The sequence below is a fragment of the Bacillus rossius genome, assembly GCF_032445375.1.
Source record: "Bacillus rossius redtenbacheri isolate Brsri chromosome 9 unlocalized genomic scaffold, Brsri_v3 Brsri_v3_scf9_2, whole genome shotgun sequence".
NCBI lineage: Eukaryota > Metazoa > Arthropoda > Insecta > Phasmatodea > Bacillidae > Bacillus > Bacillus rossius.
This window is the reverse complement of record NW_026962013.1, coordinates 1,577,905-1,595,760: the sequence shown is the minus strand read 5'-3', so window position 1 is coordinate 1,595,760 and position 17,856 is coordinate 1,577,905. Positions and strand designations below refer to the sequence as shown.

The 17,856-nt window shown below is 41.3% G+C and overlaps 1 protein-coding gene across 8 annotated transcripts in view; it reads right to left on the bottom strand.

The window, feature by feature from the left end:
* LOC134543040 (peripheral plasma membrane protein CASK) overlaps positions 1-17,856 on the bottom strand; it is a 290,715-nt gene that overhangs the window by 214,369 nt on the left and 58,490 nt on the right. For all 8 annotated transcript variants that reach the window (XM_063387740.1, XM_063387742.1, XM_063387741.1 and 5 more), the window contains exon 11: positions 16,694-16,870. In XM_063387740.1, the coding sequence (XP_063243810.1) occupies positions 16,694-16,870 (177 nt within the window). The remainder of the gene's footprint in view (positions 1-16,693; positions 16,871-17,856) is intronic.

Here is a 17,856-nt window from a genome sequence, read left to right as displayed (position 1 = left end):
ATAATCCAAACTTTCTACTGGCACTATAATATGTAAATGTTCCATTTAACTTTTTCCTAAACACGTAAGAAAGCTAACAAGGATTCGCGGGAAATTGCCAATGTGTAGAGTAATATATTACATTACCTTTTTATGGGCATTATATATATACACACACACACCTTATACGGGGGAAATAAATTTGAAACGACAGATTTTAATTTCCGATGAGAAATTCTAAAGCCGTTGCGAAGCTTATTATTTCTATCGTTCGTGCCAAGTTCCCTTCCAAGGGATCTAGTAATACTTAGAAACTGCACGCAGCGTTTAATAAAAGAAGCGGATGTGCATTTTTTTTTCGATCTCGGAGAGAATCTGCACACTCGACCAGCTAACAGATTGCACGGAAGGTAATTTTCTTTAAGAAATGAGACACGGCGGTGAACACAAACCGCGAGAGGTCTAAGATCCAACGACCTGAACGAGACACGCTACGCGCACGAGATCTTTGTCCGGCGGTGTACACGCGCGGTCAGGGAGTGGGCGTCGACAATGGGGGGATAACCAGTGATCGTGGTACAGCGGGGTGCACAGAAGCTGGGCCCCGTGCGGGACGTGTATTTAATTACGCCCGGAACTTTAACTTCATAAATCACGTGGGCCACAGGGAGCCTGGGTAAAGGGAGCGGAGGGGTGGGGAGAGGAAAGGGGAGGGAGTTGTACCGGGACTACAGGAGAGCAGGAATTTCGCATTAACTGCCGCCCGCGCACACAATCGAGCGGCAGAGGCCTGGTTGCCTCGGCTTGCAGACAACAGAGCCCCCTCCAGCCGGCAGTTGTCGGCCCAGGGGGCGTTCCGAACAAACATTCAACAAGCAAAAACACTTTCTACCAATTCATACTGCTTTGTATCATCTTAAGAAACATTCATAAGTTTTCCTCAAACAAACTTCAAATTTATTATATATATTATAAGAAAATATATTAGCATTTTTAAAATTGTTTATGTCTTAGTTAGAAACTGTTATAAACATAGACCAGAAAAAATCGCGAGTTCATTACGCGTTAGGCTAAAATACAAATAGTTATACCTCAGTACTGCCTATGCTATTGGCTCACAACTCACCTGGATGACTCTGGGCCAATGAGAAACACCCAACCAAAGCTTCATCAAATCACAGGCTGCTACGTTGGAACGTCTCACAAGACAGCAATCAATGAGTGGGTGACATTTGACCGAGTGTACGTAGAACTATGGAGTTCATCCTGCAGGTCACTGAACCCGCGATTTTTTCCGGTCCCTAGTTATAACTATAGCGTTATAGATTAAAACAACTTTTTAAAATCAACCTTTAGGTAAATTATGTTTATCTTATGTGTTAATTTTTTTTGTAGTTATTTTATATTTGCTAGTGATTTGTTAGTTTAGTTTTTATTATATTGTATTTTTGAATATTCTTCGTTTTTCTTGACTGTAGTTTTTATTAAGCATATCTTGCATGTGCCTACTTAGTACGTAAAGACGCATTACACCTTTATCTTTCTCCTGCATATAATGTTACGGTCACCGCTCAAACGCCATAATTGTCCTGTGCACGACATGGAAAACTGCAGAGCCTTGCGCTTAGAGGCGACGCCGCGCTACAATCACCAGCGAGGGTGGCACTTAATCACCCCGCCTCACTGACACAGATACACGCCTGACCTCGCGGGCCCCTTAAGGGCGAACGTACGCACTTCGTAACGCTTCTATTTACGATGCACCTTAAGGTATTTTACTACACGGCGCTCCGTAAACCTCCAGCTACAAGAACTCGCTCATGCAGTAGTACATGTTGCATTTCGGAACAACGGACTCCGCGCACTAGTTGCAAGAACGCAGTGACGGGACCACGGGATGACGGAACGGATGGACGGATGGACGGATGACGTCGCAGTCACCAGGAAGGAAGAGGGGGTGGAATGGTGCAGTGAGGAATGGCCAGGTCTACAACGAGGTCACACTCCTGATACGCCGGGTGTTTGAGAGAGTGAGGCGCCATCACTGGGCGGATACAGGAAGGGGAGAGGGGGGCATAGCGGCATGGTTCCCTCCTTGACCCTGAATAATTTTCTTTTAATTTTTTCTTGAAGTAACTAATAAGTAAAATACTGTAACCAACCCCCCTCCCCCTAAAAAAAGGGGTGTTTTTTTTCCATGGTGTTATCTACTCTAATAATTTGGATTATACTCAATTTGTACTGTATTAGTATTCCCGTTTCACCAGTAAACCATAAGGCAAAAAAAAATACTTCTCTCGACATTTAACGGTAGTTTTAATGTAAAAACATAGTGTTAAAGTCTTAAAAAGACGTGTAAAAATGTTTTTGGCTTTTTTTTTTTTTGTTGTAGTAGTCTTTGTTACTTGGATTAGAAAGCACACGATATGTTTATAAACCAGGCCCAACAGGCTCCATGTTCGCTGCCTGCGCGCTGCTAAGGACGAGCGAACCCCGAACACGTCCGCACTGGCGCGCGGCGAACAAACCGACACCCGGTGGTTCGCGGCTCCGTCCACGCAGTGCGAGTCCTGTTCGGCGAGTTGCATCGCACCGCGGCGCGCATGCGTGTCCGCGCCTTAGCAGTTTCACCAGCTTATCACAGTTCAGCAAACTTACTAAAATATCATTTCACTGCAGTGCTATGGATAACAGGACATTCTGAACTATAAATGGCATATACCACATATTTCAGATCGAAATGTATTACCATTCTGTATCCGCCCTTGCTTGCCGTTGCGTATCGCGTGTAGACTGCGCCTACGTAAAGATAAAACTAAACGACTGATTTTATCTTACAGTTCAAAGCGACAGGGGCCCAATCATAAACGTTTATCAATGAAAAAGGATTATCCCAGTTTGATCTAGAGTTATCTCCGATATCTATCTCCTTGCAACGAACGTATTCAATTGAATATTCTCTGTCTTTTTTTTTTTTTTTCAATCACGTATCTTACTTTCAACTGATAGTTTGATAAAAGAGTGCTAAGATAAACCTGTTTTGGTCTTTCAATTATGACTTCTATATTGCGATTTCGGATTCGTTAATAAGTGGTTCTCTTCTCTAAGGGGGAAAATTCTAATACCTACAGTTCTGAACTTGCATCAAGAAAGAATAATTATACAAACACTAGCTGAAGTATGTACCCGGCGTTGCCTGGGCTAAACACATCATAATATAAGGAACATCACTACCGAGTTTCAAGTCTGCGGGACACACACTTGAAAAACGGGAAATTTTGTTTCGATTCGTTGCTTAGTGGCTGCGTGGAAGGACAGAAAAACACACTTTCGCATTTTATAATATTAGTAGGGATTTTGTAGACTATTTTAGCGCAGTAACTATAATGCAATAGTTTGATTTCCAAACGATTAGTATTTTTTTCCGCAGGGTTCAAACTGAAAACATATAATGGACTCTCTCTCTCTTTCTCTCTCTCTCTCTCAATCTATATCTATCGCTCTCTCTCTCTAATTACTGTTCGGTCGACGGAACGGCGTGTTTAGGAAAATAACCGTCCTTCGAATGGAAATTACTAGTCTCAGTGGCCAATGAAAAAGATGGGGCTTCCCCAGAACTGTTTTTAGGCATGAAACATCCGGTGCAGATACTTGAATGCGCCCGAGGATCATGCATTACTAGGGACCGGTAAAATTTGTGGATTCAATGACCTCTAGGATAGCCTCCATTATCCTCTGCATTTCTCAAGTAAACACGCGTGTTCATTGGGTACTAAATTGTGAGGCGTCTCCACTGGGTAGCTTGTGATTCGACGCTTCTTTGGTCGATAGTCTCTCATTGGCCCAGAGAGCTCCAGTTAAACTGCGAGCCAATAGCATAACCAGCAGAATTGTACACATGTTTACATGTTTGAATTTCAGCCTATCACGAAATGAATCCGCGAATTTTTCCGATCTCTATGCATTACATTTTTATCTTCTATAGTGTTATAGTTACCGCTGAAATCTCACAGGAGCAAATCATTAGGTAGCGGCGGAACGTAGACACGATCTTTCATAAAGCCCCGAAGGAAAAAAAATCGCATGGCGTTACGTCAGGTGACTGTGGAGGCCAGCGAAAAAAAATGATATGTCGTCTCGACCATTACGACCAATCATACGGCCAGGGACTTCGACGTCTGACCACTCACGTTCAAAGCGATTCCAATGGGGAACTCATGTTGAACTGAAATTACAGATACACGATTATCAAATCGCACAACAGAAAACGCTCTACGCTCAGGAGTCGCCATTTTGCCGTAGGTAGCGCTGCAAGCGAGAAACAACAAAGCAGAACTCGCGCATGAAAACTGCTTGAGTTACTCTTTAATCGTGCCCTTGAACCAACAGACTACAACGCTAACAGTTTGTACTTTTAAAATTTATAACTGGGACGTTCTTTTATGGGCATACTGTATATGTGAAAGATTGGCGAACTATGACACCTTCCTCGAATAAGGGCAAGGTGTTTTTGTTTTTAATTAAAAAGGAGGTTGTTTGTAAAATCAGTTTACGGACGATACTTTTACGTGATAACGTCGTAGGAAAATATTGATGAAAATTTGCATACTTTTTAATTTTCACATATAATTTACAGTTTTTTGCAAATTTAATTTAAATAAATTTGTTTGAATATAATAATCACGAACAATTAGTTAAAAAGTCCGCCTTAACCTGTTTGATATTATAGAATATTTTTCTCGCACGGTGTTTGGGCCGGTTCTTGCACGCTCGGCTCGGGCGGAACGTGACAATGAGTCATGCTTTTTTCGTGCCGTGCAGCCGGCGTTCATCGATTTATAAGACGTTATCACGTCAAAAATACCTAAGCTTGGTGTGCCTAGTATGCATTGTAACGGAACGCGCGCTCGTGCGCTCGTGCGCTCGTGCGCCGCGCGACCCGCCCACTGCCAGCTGCAGACCCGGGCGAGATGAAGTGCTGCCTCCCCATGGACCACACCGCTCCAAGAGGGCGGCTCCGAGCCACTGACAGGCTCCCAACGGCGAGAGAGGAACAAGCGGTGTACACAAAGGCCATGTACACCATGGCCATGACTGTAGACAAACAAACCCCCATTCCCAACTTGTATTTCATTTTGGGTCCCGAAATAAGTGTTACGTTGTCCCCCCCTCTCCCCCACCGATGAAGCTCGTGTTACGACCTCCGACCCAGCTTCTGTCGTTATCCAGTCTTCCGTCACGAAGCCTCAACCCTAACAACGCCACACGAGGCACTGAAATAACAGTTAATGTGATTCAACTTTCTGTGCGATCTGACTTGTTAAAAAAAACTACAAATGTTATCGTCAATTCGGTTGTACGCCGAAAGCGCACGTACGTCGTTCAAGGGTATCTGGGAAAGCAAAGATGAGGTTAATGTTGTTGCTGAAATTTTCATTAATCGATTAATTAATTGTTCTTCGAACCCTTTTGATCTCACATGATCGACGGCGCCTCAAAATCACGGTGATGATTTCCACAGTGGTGAAAATTACATCATAAATAACAGTTGTATGGATAAAACAATATTCCAATACAACCTGTACAGCTGATCACCGAGACACTAAAATATCCATTTCACAATATTTCGTCCCAAATATTCCATAACAATAAAATCGTCAAAAGAGCCGTTTTGACCATTTCCGCGGTTTACAATTAAAAAAAAAAAACGAAAAATATATAGGTATATTTTCATTAGTGGATGGTTACTTAATACTATTTTTAATTGGAATTTTTTTACAGGAAATATTCACCCGTGTTTACATGATGCATTAAACGTGGAGTTCCGCACGGTATTCAGCGAGACTTTTCTCTGCACATTGTTTGCAACGTACGACAACCACAATGGGTGGGAAAATTCAGGAAGAAGGCAAAAGTAATGACCAAACATTTTTTTTTAAAGTACCAAATTACGTCTACAGAAAATTACAGAAAATATCTATAAAAAACCTGATTATCACACGTTACATAACAAAACAATTTATTAGATGCCAATGCTAACCACACAACTGTGTCGATAACTGATGTTATTTTAAACTCTGGTCATTTAGGCATAACATATGTTGAGTCTGCCGCGCGGGTCAGGCGCATCGGGGGATTTACAGACAAGTCAAAGGAAAAGAAGCCGTGGCCAATATTCACACGCCATGGTTGACGTGAGAGCGAAAGTAAGAACGTAAAAAAAAAAAAAAGAAAAAAGAAAAAAAAAGCAAGAACTTCTGGAACGGTATCTTGTATGTCGACAGCTGCTCGCTCGGGTCTGGACCACGCCACGCCGGCTACGAACCAATCGCAGCGCTGCCGGCCAGATTTATTGTACCGACAGTCTACTGGTTTGCTGAATCGATGACAACTTGCATGTTACTTCACTGAGCAGCGGCTCGAGTGAGAACTCTGACACTACGTCGCACTGGAGGCTCTCAGAGCTTCTGGCTCGCTCTACCGGTGCAACAATACGTAGCTGTGGTTTTCAAAAGTTTATTTCGCCGCGTGTTTTGTTTAATTTTAACTAAAAAAAAAAAAGGGGGGGGGGTTTGCCTGTAAAGTCGGTTTACGGACGATAATTTTACGTGATAAAGTCATAACAAAACATTGATGAAAAATTGCATACTTTTTAATTTTCAAATATTATTTACAGTTTTTCGCAAATTTAATTTAAATAATTTTGTTTGAATATAATCACGAACAATTAGTTTAAAAAAAAGCCCGCCTTAACCTGTTTGATATTATAGAAGATTTTCTCGCACGGTGGGTTGGCCGGTTCTTGCACGCTCCAGCTCAGGCGGAACGTGAACATTTTTTCGTACGTGCAGCCGGCGTTCATCGATTTATGAGACGTTATCACGTCAAAAATAAATAAATTTTTAAGGTTATACTCGGTTTATTATTTATCTGTAATAACCTTCCCCGTGACTGATCACGCAACACTGATGGAATGTCGCCCACAGGAACTGACTCGGGATGCTTCCAGACGCCGCTCGGCGGGAACCAGCCTAGAGCTAACCTCCCTGTGCGGTCGTACTTACGCGTGGCAGGAGGTGCCCTGCCAACTACACAACCCCTGCGAGCCCTAGCACTGAGCAAGCACGGAGCACGTGGCGGCCCCTGGCGGCCCGCACGACGCAACCCGGCGTACTGCGGCGCCGGGCGGGCAGCGCGCCAGGCGACTGCCAGGGGCGACCGCCACGCGGCGCCACCCGTACCGCGCTGCGGCCAGGCGGGGAGACGGGGAGACGGGGAGACGGGGAGACGGGGAGACAGACAGCCCGCTGCGAAAAGCCCTCGAGGCCTGTGTGCCGCAACACTGCGGCCCACTCCTGCCACCCGTCAAGTGGCCTATCCCAGCCGCTCTCACACTGTCCGCGCTGGGAGCAAGTAGTGCCGAGGTTACAGTGGCTTTCGACTTTAAAATCACACCGACACAACACCGGTACAAGAACAGAAATTTTTACCGCAACAAAAAAAGTATATATCGTCTTTCCTTAATAATTCCCTAACTATTTGTATTACTCTAGGAGACGTAAGTGCGGTGCCATTATTCAACGTGTGTAGTCAGCTCGCTGATACGACCTTGAGTTGGCGGGCTGGCGGTGCAAGGGGAACAGCGCTGATTGGTCAGAACCGGCGCTCTCGCTCCTTCCCACTCAGCGCAGCTCGCGACTCTGACGTGATGGCGCGGCGAGTCGCGTGTTTGTGTGGAGAGATTATTCAGATCGATCGATTTTGGCCAAAAAATAGTGTATTTTGAACAATATTTAAATATAAAAATGTAAAGTAAGCCTATAGGAATATATTAAAATACACTGTGTCAGCCTGAGCAGTAGTATATAATAGTATTTCTGAGCCCAGGAGTAGGTAAGTGGAGGAGACGCTGTCCGTCATCTTGGAAAGTATCGTCACGGCGGCCATCTTGGATGACCTTGACCTTTGACCTTTAAAATTTATCAAAATTCCAAAATCTGCCAAAAATTCCCCCAAATTTACAGTTTAAAAAAACATCCGCGAAAATTCTGAAAAACACAAAATTTTATTTTTGAGGGGAAAATTCTCGTATTGAGGACAAATTTCTTATTTCAGTCCTCAAAAAATGTCACACTTGAAAATTCCTAAAAGCGGCTTAAGATTCCTAAAACGAAGGCGCCTTACGCCACCGAGGTATTGTCCGCCATCTTGTTTTCTGCTGGAGATTACCATTTTGAATTGTGACGACATAGTTGCAATTTTCGTTACGGTCACCATAATGAAAATACGTAAATATTAAGCTAGAATTTCAGTATTTTTTTAATTAATTAAAAATTATCATAAAAAACATTAAGCCATCTTAGATTATTACGTCACGTCCGGCTTCTTAAAAATCCGTAATTATTTACCAAACAATTTGGGAATTTTTTTAAATTTAATAACAAATTATTTAAATACAATTTTAATATAATTTTAATTTAATAACGTACTTACGTAATGGAGTCCTAGTTCAAACTCGGCAAGAGCAAAAAAAAAAGGTAACTAAACCTTCCTCCATGGAAGCCACCAATACACTGACCTCCCACCACTAATGCCAAGGAATATATTGTGCCAGCCAGTATGACATAATGTTCGCCATCTTGTTTTCGTCTGCTGGATGCCACCATCTTGAATCCAACATACTGTTTTCATCTGCTAGAGGGTGCTACCACTTTGTAGTTTAATTTTTACCCACTAGAGTACAGTAATTATACCTGTCCAATAAAATAAATACGTTGTCGCTGTGCATACCATGGCAGTATAATTTTTCGATACTTGGAATACCTCCCAACAAGGTCTTGTACAATGTTAGGCATGTAGGCAAGTCTTCTCAGAACCACGAGGCCAATCATGTCCTGAATACAGATTTATTGATGCTCATTCGTCATCAAAATGGAAGCACATTCTAAAAACAAAGCACATTAGTGAAAAAGGAAGGACATTTAACGAAAAGGACACACACTTGTATGAATATTTAACTTGGTAGGATACAATCTCATCAGAGGGATACAATCTGTCGCAAGATACGTTAGGATACGAAAGGTGGGTTACAGTAGAATACGATAGGATACTACAATAACTCAGTTTTAGTTAAAAATTATATTACAACAAATAAACACATAAATTTTTGAAATCTAAATAATTGATTTTTTTACACATTTTATTATACACGTGCAAGTAAAACAAGTGATTATTGTAGGTAGCAAGCTTCCTTGTTATTTAAGTATGGAGTCTACTTCATCGATATGCGAGTAGTTTCCTTCACGAACCAATGCCACCAACTGTCTCAGACAGTAGACCAATATGTTAGGATCTTTCCATGTCTTGTAATCAATCTCTTTTGCTGCTACTTCCATCTTCCATGCATGTGTTCGTTATTTTTAAGATCTTCCCTTTTAACACCAGCCTCAAAGTCACCATTATCATCGTCCCAGTGACCATCATAAGCTTGAGCAGAATAATTTAGTTTAATGCCTCGTTTCCATCGTTTTAGCCTAGTGCATCATCACACTCTTCTGTCTTGGGAGCTTCAAATTCTTCTATATTGTTCTCGTTTTCTGAAAAGATGTTGTTGCTGTCATGGTTTCCGGTAATATTATTTAATCCTTCAGCCCGAGTTACAGAAAATCCATCAGAGAATTCTGTAGGATGATCAAATCCTTCATGAATCATCTTAGGAAACTTGTCATCATTTTCTTCCTGTAGTACGATATCTTGTTTCCATTTCTTCGATGCAGGAATCTCATTACATTTCAATGCAGGCGATGCAGATGCCCAAGTGTGATGATTTATGCCAACTCCACACACATATGGTCCAACACTGACATGTTCTTAGTAGATGAAACAAGAGTACCTTCACAGGTTTTGATGTGAGTATTTTTAAATTTATCACTTGGACCAAACTGAAAGCCATAATTGTCGCAATGTAAAATTTTCCTCAAAGGACTCTTGGCACAATTGCCTTTCTCATGACGTCTAGCATTGTTGGTTTTATTGAACAAAATGCCACAGTACCGAAACATGTATGTCGACGATGACACTACTGCTTTTCGAACCACGCTGTTCTTGATAAGTCAAATGATATTTCATCCATAGTTCAAACAGAAAATAATCCAACCAGGATCGAACACACTCGCTTTCAAAAATTTTTGCCAATATTATTGCTTTTATATGTATGCATGTACATATATAAGAACATAACATATACATTGAATTTTTGCAGGATCCTGACAGACGCAGAGAATCTCCAGGCTCAATGGGAAAGCGCTGGGAAAGGGAAAGGGGGTAACGAGGCGCCGCTGCTTATCTGATTATCGAGCAAGGGTAATGGAGGGTCGGGCCAGCCTTGTCGCTAGCTTTTGTAACAATACGTATAGTCTACAATTCCATCATTTTTACTTTTAAACTAAGTCATTCGACATTCATGAAACACATTAACAGCCTTAAAAAAAAAAACTTAAAATAAAGTAGAATTTTTTTTTATCAAAAAGCACCACAATTTTTTTCCCATTGGTCTCTGCATGAGTTTAATTTTATTTACATCAAAAGGATGTTAGGAATTTGGTAAACATAAATTTAATGGTTGGCTGGGAATGCCAAAACAAGAAATTTTTCAAAAGAACATTTTTCCAAAACAACACAACCCTGCAAAGTTGAAGGTGCGAAAAGTAGTATGCAAGCACCACTCCTGTGGCTGGGAAACCACGTGACGCGGAGCAGTGATGCGTCACGTTGAAACGCTCTGTGGGAAGCCGGCAACAAGCCGCACACACTAGCGACCGGAAGCCTGGAGTACAGTCCAGCGTGTGGTTGGTTGTGGCATGTTCACACCTCTGGCGCCGGGCGATCAGCGCAGTGTTAATGGTTTACTAAGCACAGCCCTGCAGTGGAACAGTGATTGCCGATACACACACAGTGCACGGGGAGGCAAGGGCGCTTTCACAACAAGCGTGTACCGAGTAGAAACACCTACTGGCAGAAACTGCTGTCAGCTACTGCTGTTTGCTAACTCTAGACATCTGCTCCCGGCTCGTCGTCTGATTGCCGCGAAGCTTTTAACTGTGCTGTGATTGCGCGTTCTCTCAACCAGTGGAAAGATGACTGGATGCACAGGAAATTCTAATTCATGCACTACTGCTTACACCTGTAAATTTTCAGGGTTGTGTTTTTGGACATACGTTTGAGAAAAATATGCATGGAGTAATGGAATGATTACCATGGGATCAATTGCGCATTCGAATCAGTTACGTAATGTGGTCTATATTTTTTTACTCATGTTATTTCACATTAAATTTTTAAGAATTATATTTGTTTTAGTTTCTTAAATAAGTTAAATCAGCTAATGTTCATTCGACTGTACAAAAAGGCCACAGTGTTCATGAACAGTTAGGCTTATTTCTATTGGTTGAAATAATTTCACGCTAATTTGTTTTGGGCCAGTAGTTGAAATATTCGAAGTTGGTTGCATGGCTTTCCCATGGAGTATATTACCAGACAACGCAAAAAATGGACAGCAACGTAGTAATTTATCTCATCGCGTGAAGTATCTGCTTGTAGATTTAGTGGAAAAAAATCCATTCCCCGAATCAGGTGCAAAACCTCCAAATGGTACTTTCTGATACGTGAAACCGCAAAACAAAATTCTCGTCGTCTAGTTCCTGAAATGGTTATCTTCTAGGTGCCCCTCGGGATTTCTACATAATGCATGTCAACCAATACATTTACAGCATTTTCTTCATGAACCGAATGTTGTCGGAAAAATTCATTTTGACATGTGTCCAAGTCAAAAAATATATAAGAATCTGTAAGCTCCACAATTTACATATAACAAGACTTTCACAACATGACCAAACAATGCATTCCCGAAAATTTTATCAAATCACTTTTCTCAACATAACCTTACAATCCATTCCCAAAATGTTTATCTTATAAACACATGTATAAAATCCTATCACAAAAAAAAGCTACATATTCCACATTTTCTTCAACTTTTTGGAGTTTAACAAGCAAACCAATAAACTTCAGGCCATAAAACAGTAACAAATATATTTAATATTTGTTTGTAAGCTGAAGTTGTGATCCCTGACTGTCAGCTTAAACCGACAGAATACTGAGTTCAACGTGTAGATTACAATGATCTACGATCACCACTGAAAATACGATTGTGCAACAGAAAAATGTAATGAACCAGTTCAAAGCAGTATCTGAACTAGAATAACGTACGAACCACAATGGTCAAACCGGCTATTAGGCATTTTTTACTTATTAACAGGGAAATATTATTACAATGGTACAATTTTATGTAGGTATTTAATGGTAGACTGCTATTTTTTTGAACTTCTGAAACAGGTAATTTTCTTAGAAGGAATCTACTATAAAACATAAAATTCCTTATAAATGTTTAATTTGTTTACTTCTACTTCTTGCTGTCATTAAGGGTTTCAAAATAATTAAATAAAATGATACATTAGTGGTATCCAACCATTTAAACAAGGTGACATACATCAGCTTGGATACTATTGACCAGCCAGCAAATGCACCGAGGTTAGACAGAGGACGAACAATCAAGAAGGCAGTCAAGATATCACCAGAGGAATACTGGAATATTGAATATGTATTGATCTCCCAAGCACCTGCAGGCAGTAAGAACTCCTGCCATAAATGTGATATGCACTGAATGCTACCTGAATAGTACTTATGAACACTTAATGAATATTGTGAGTACATAATACAGTGCAATATGTGTTTCGTTAAGTTTCGAAAGAGAGTGGAACCATAACTTAACTTGCATGATTATCGACAAATTCTGTCAGTGCCTTTATTCAATATATTTCCCATCATGTATCCACATGGAAATTGGAAGAAAATATGGACCAAATTTTCCATAATGAATTACCCAAATTCTTTTGAGAATACAATTTTACATGTTAAATTCCAAATTATTAAATATTTACACAGGAAAACTTAAAGCGGTAACTTTTTAAAAAGGTTTCACTTATTTCTAAAAGCCTAGTTCACATGGGCCTCTTTCTTGTAAATAAATGTGCACACTTGCTTGCGCTGTTCAAATTATGTGTCCTAAGAATGGCTGCAATGTATGCCAGTAGATAATATGCTCGTTATAAAGTACATCAATAAAGCCTCAACTTTTATAATTAGTAATGAAAGTACTTTATTCTGAAAGTTACCTTTAAAACGTAGTATTTTTGAATTTTTAAAAATAAAGTAGTAGGGGATCAAATGTTACATAAGCTTGGAAGCAAATATTTTTAAAACAACAAGAATTTAAAAAAAAATTACTGAACTTAATACAGTAGCCTAAATTCTAGGCCTACATATACAAAATGACAAATGGGTTAAACTATTTTGCAGATATGTACATTTATTGGGATAGAATTCCCTCGTCATCTTCTAGGTGAAGTCTCTTGCGACCAGCAGATAAAGATGACTGTTCATACAGTTTAATAATTTTTTCGCGATCTTTTATTATTGTTGACAGTGTAGTGGGCACCAAACCCAACGACCGTGCCACATCTGCATTTTTCCTGCCTTTGTCAACTTATTTTAAAATTTCCACATTTTCCTTCAAAGTAAACTGCTTGCGTTTCTTTTTATCTTTTTGGCCATCCATCCTGATTAAAATATTCAATCAACAATATTGTTTTCCTCGTGCCACGTCAAACGTAAACAAACCTCTCATCCATAGATAACCATAGCTCTGCACTAGTAGCGTGCGTCGAGAGCATGGCTGTGCCAGGCAACATTCCGACCTACGTAGCAAAACAAAGCGTGTCGGCCATGTTGTGACACCAAACAGTTCAAAAATTAACCTGCATAAATTAACATTTTTGGATTTTCTATGTTGTATATAATTTTTATTTAACGTTTGTATCTGCTGTAATTGAAACTTTTAAAACGTGCTCTATAAATAACCAAAAGATGGCGCAGCTAAAAACAATTGTCTTGAAGAGGGGCTAGACAGCAATTGATTGTTGAGATCGTCTCGTGCACTAAGTGTGTGATCCATGGAGGAGGACGAATGGTGCGTTATACTGTGTTTGTTTACGTTTGATACTTGTTAACGATTCTTGAAAGTGATAAAAATTAATCGTAATGTACATTTATATTAAAGAACCCCTGCGCAAACACAGTAACTATCATGTAAAATTTTCCTGATAACTGGAAAAGAATGGTCGTTGAATTGAAAGGTAGGATACATTTTTAATGTTAAAGTGAAATATTTTTACATTGTATACATTGGTTTTTTGAGCGGGAATTTAAAATCATACGTTGAACTGAAAGATACGTTATTCTGAAGTACGTTGTAACGGAATTTCACTGTATTTCAGCTCTGGCCAAACGTCTTGAAAGCCTGCTCCATAGTTCAAGGGAAGTTTGTTACTCTTAATGGACCGGAAGGGCCACACAGTACCAAATAATCACGGCCTGTTTACACTTCAACTATTCTAAAAAAACATCAGCATCGTTTGTTACTTAGCTCCATCGTTGGTTCAGCATTACATGGCCAACGTATTATGAACCGGTATAACACTCAGAAAAATGCACCCTAGGTCGTGCTCTACCCTGCTTATATGTATTACCTCAGCTACCGTATAATCCCACGTACCACCCGCCCCCGGGTAAGACCCGTACCCTTATTTTTAGAATGCCATGGTGGGAAAAAATGTTTTTATTGCAAATCTGCATGGAAAAAAAATAATTTAGTCGTGATTTATTTTCCTTTCAAACAGTAACAAATCGTAAAGAATTACCAAAAAAGTACTATGCTACTTATTACAGCCTCTGCATTTGCGTTAAAAGTGTACAGAAGGCAGGCAACTGCAATGTGGCAAATCGCGCGAGTAGAACGTGGCATCGGCGCGGGCGAACGATAACAACCTTGCCCAGCTCCCAGCTGTTTACAGTTACAATCTTCCGCATCCATTATCGTGCGCTGGTCAATGACCTCGTTCAAACAAAATAAACGATAAAGCACGCAAGTCCTAGCCACGCATAATAAAAAACCTTGTTCCTAAATGTGGCATATTCTACAGCTTCCGCAGCTTTAACACATGCCTCTGAAATGCTATTAATTTCTCATCGTAGCTTGTCGGTAAACGCTGGCAGATTGTAGTACGCCGCCTCATGGACAAACCCTTTCTTACCATGAACATGCGCATCCAGTTCCTACTTGCTTTAAAGCCTTCACCCACGCCAATTTCACGAGCAATTTGCAGCGCCTTTAGCGAACACATTTCCGTGCTTACAGCGCACCCGAATTGCCGTCTGTCCTGATGTAGTCGTGGAGTTTTTCCTCTATCTCCGGAAACTTTGCTACCGCACCACGGAACGCACGTCTATCGCCACTGGCCGAAAACAGTTTGTCTTTACTTTTCCTCCAATCCCTCACACATGATTCGTCGACATATTTTCGCCCAGCAGCACAGTTACCGACTTCTTCCGCTTCACTGATTATTTTTAATTTTTCCGCAACTGTGAAAGAACGCAACTTTTTACAATTCATTACAATAGTTACAGCCAACACATGTGTAAAACTACTGGGTACTTTGCAAATGAGGATAGGACAGTGCGTGGGAGCGCGCGTTTGTAACCAGCGAAGCTGCAGCGTGACAACGCTGTGAGGAATGTGACCTTGACTGTCTGTCGCTTCCTTCCCATCCTTTTCCCCTACTCCTCTTGCCTATCACAGCAACCTCCAGTCGCGCCGGCGTTATTTCGTCACCGCGCAAAAATGGCCCAAGACCCGTGTAACACCGGCACCCTACTTTTTTGAACCTGATTTTTTGAAAAAAGGTGCGGGTGGTACGTGGGTTTATACGGTACTTTCCTCCCACCATGTTTAACACTCACGCCCTTCCCCCCTACGCAGAGGCGATGGAAGCAATCCCAGAACTGAAAGAATAAACTGGAGTAAATTACTCCAGTCCACGCCTGACCTTTGACGGCGGTAAATTGTTTGGCCAAATGCATTATTTTAAATTTTCTCAGTGGTCCTGATTAATAAAACTTCTGTTGACATGATATCAGAAATGCTGTAAATATTTTATTTTTTTATTTCTATTTCTTGCTCCATTTTGAAAGGGGCAGTATATCGGAGGATTTTGTAGGGGGTGGTACGCGAGGTTGTGTATGTCCAGGTGCAGGATCTGTGCCGAGAGCCTTTGATTTACTCTTTAAGTGTGACCTTGAAGCAAAACCCTTCATCACTTATAGTTGATACCTACTATCAGGGGCGTAGGAACCAGGGGGGACAGGGGGGACGTGATATTTTTATTTTATAATATTATTCTGCCCAACTTTATTTGTGATTTCTTCACTCTCAAATTTTATCTTAAGGAAACAATAATAATTTTAACATCGATGTATCCAATGGTTAGATACAAAAACTGCTTAAAAAGCACTAATTTGCACTTTTAAAATCAAAATTTTCCGTTGGAGGACCCCCGGACCCCCCGTCTTAGTAAGAGGGGAATGGGTTTACATGACATCAAAATCATTATTTGTCCCCCCCAACTTTATGAACACAGCTACGCCAATGCCTACTATTAATATTTCATAGCTGGTACATTCTCTCGTGGACAGGCTGCATCAGCAAGCGACAAGCAAGCCGGAGAGAGAGGCCCATGTGGCGGGGTCAAGCAGAGGGGCTACTGACCCTGAGGTGCGGCCGGCACAGGAGGTCGCGCAGCTCGCCCGTGCTGCTGTCCTCGTCGCCGTGGCACGGCAGGTCCAGCTCGCCCAGCGCGTCGCACACCTCCCGCCACTTCAGCACCGCGTCGCTGGGCGGCGCCCGCGCCGGGCTCACCACCTTGCTGGAGATGCGGTCGTACAGCTGGAACACAACCCGGTCCGGCCTGTTCCCTGGAGTCGGTACTGAACTGCACCACCTCCCAGGTGAAACCACTCCGTCCTTAAGGTAAACACCTTTCCATCTACCAAGTTAAAACCACTATGCCTCTTCTCAGGCCAAACCACTCCACCTCTTAGTATAAACTACTCTGTCCTTTAGCTAAACCACTTTCCATCTACCATGTTAAAACCACTATGCCTCTTCTCAGGCCAAACCACTCCACCTCTTAGTATAAACTACTCTGTCCTTTAGCTAAACCACTTTCCATCTACCATGTTAAAACCACTCTATACCTAAAGTCAAACTATACCACTTCCCAGACCAAACCAGTCCATCTCTTAGGTTAAACCACTCTGTCCTTTAGGTAAACCACTTTCCATCTACCAGGTTAAACCACTCTATACCTGAAGTCAAACTATGCCTCTTCTAAGGCCAAACCACTCCAGCTCTTAGGTTAAACCACTCTGTCCTTTAGGTTAAACCACTCTGTCATTTAGGTAAACCACTTTCCAACTACCAAGTTAAATCCACTCTATACCTAAAGTCAAACTATGCCTCTTTGCAGGCCAAACCAGTCCCTCTCTTAGGTTAAACCACTCAGTCCTTTAGGTTAAACCACTCTGTCATTTAGGTAAACCACTTTCCAACTACCAAGTTAAAACCACTCTATACCTAAAGTCAAACTATGCCTCTTTGCAGGCCAAACCAGTCCCTCTCTTAGGTTAAACCACTCAGTCCTTTAGGTTAAACCACTCAGTCCTTTAGGTTAAACCACTCTGTCATTTAGGTAAACCACTTTCCAACTACCAAGTTAAAACCACTCTATACCTAAAGTCAAACTATGCCTCTTTGCAGGCCAAACCAGTCCCTCTCTTAGGTTAAACCACTCAGTCCTTTAGGTTAAACCACTCTGTCATTTAGGTAAACCACTTTCCAACTACCAAGTTAAAACCACTCTATACCTAAAG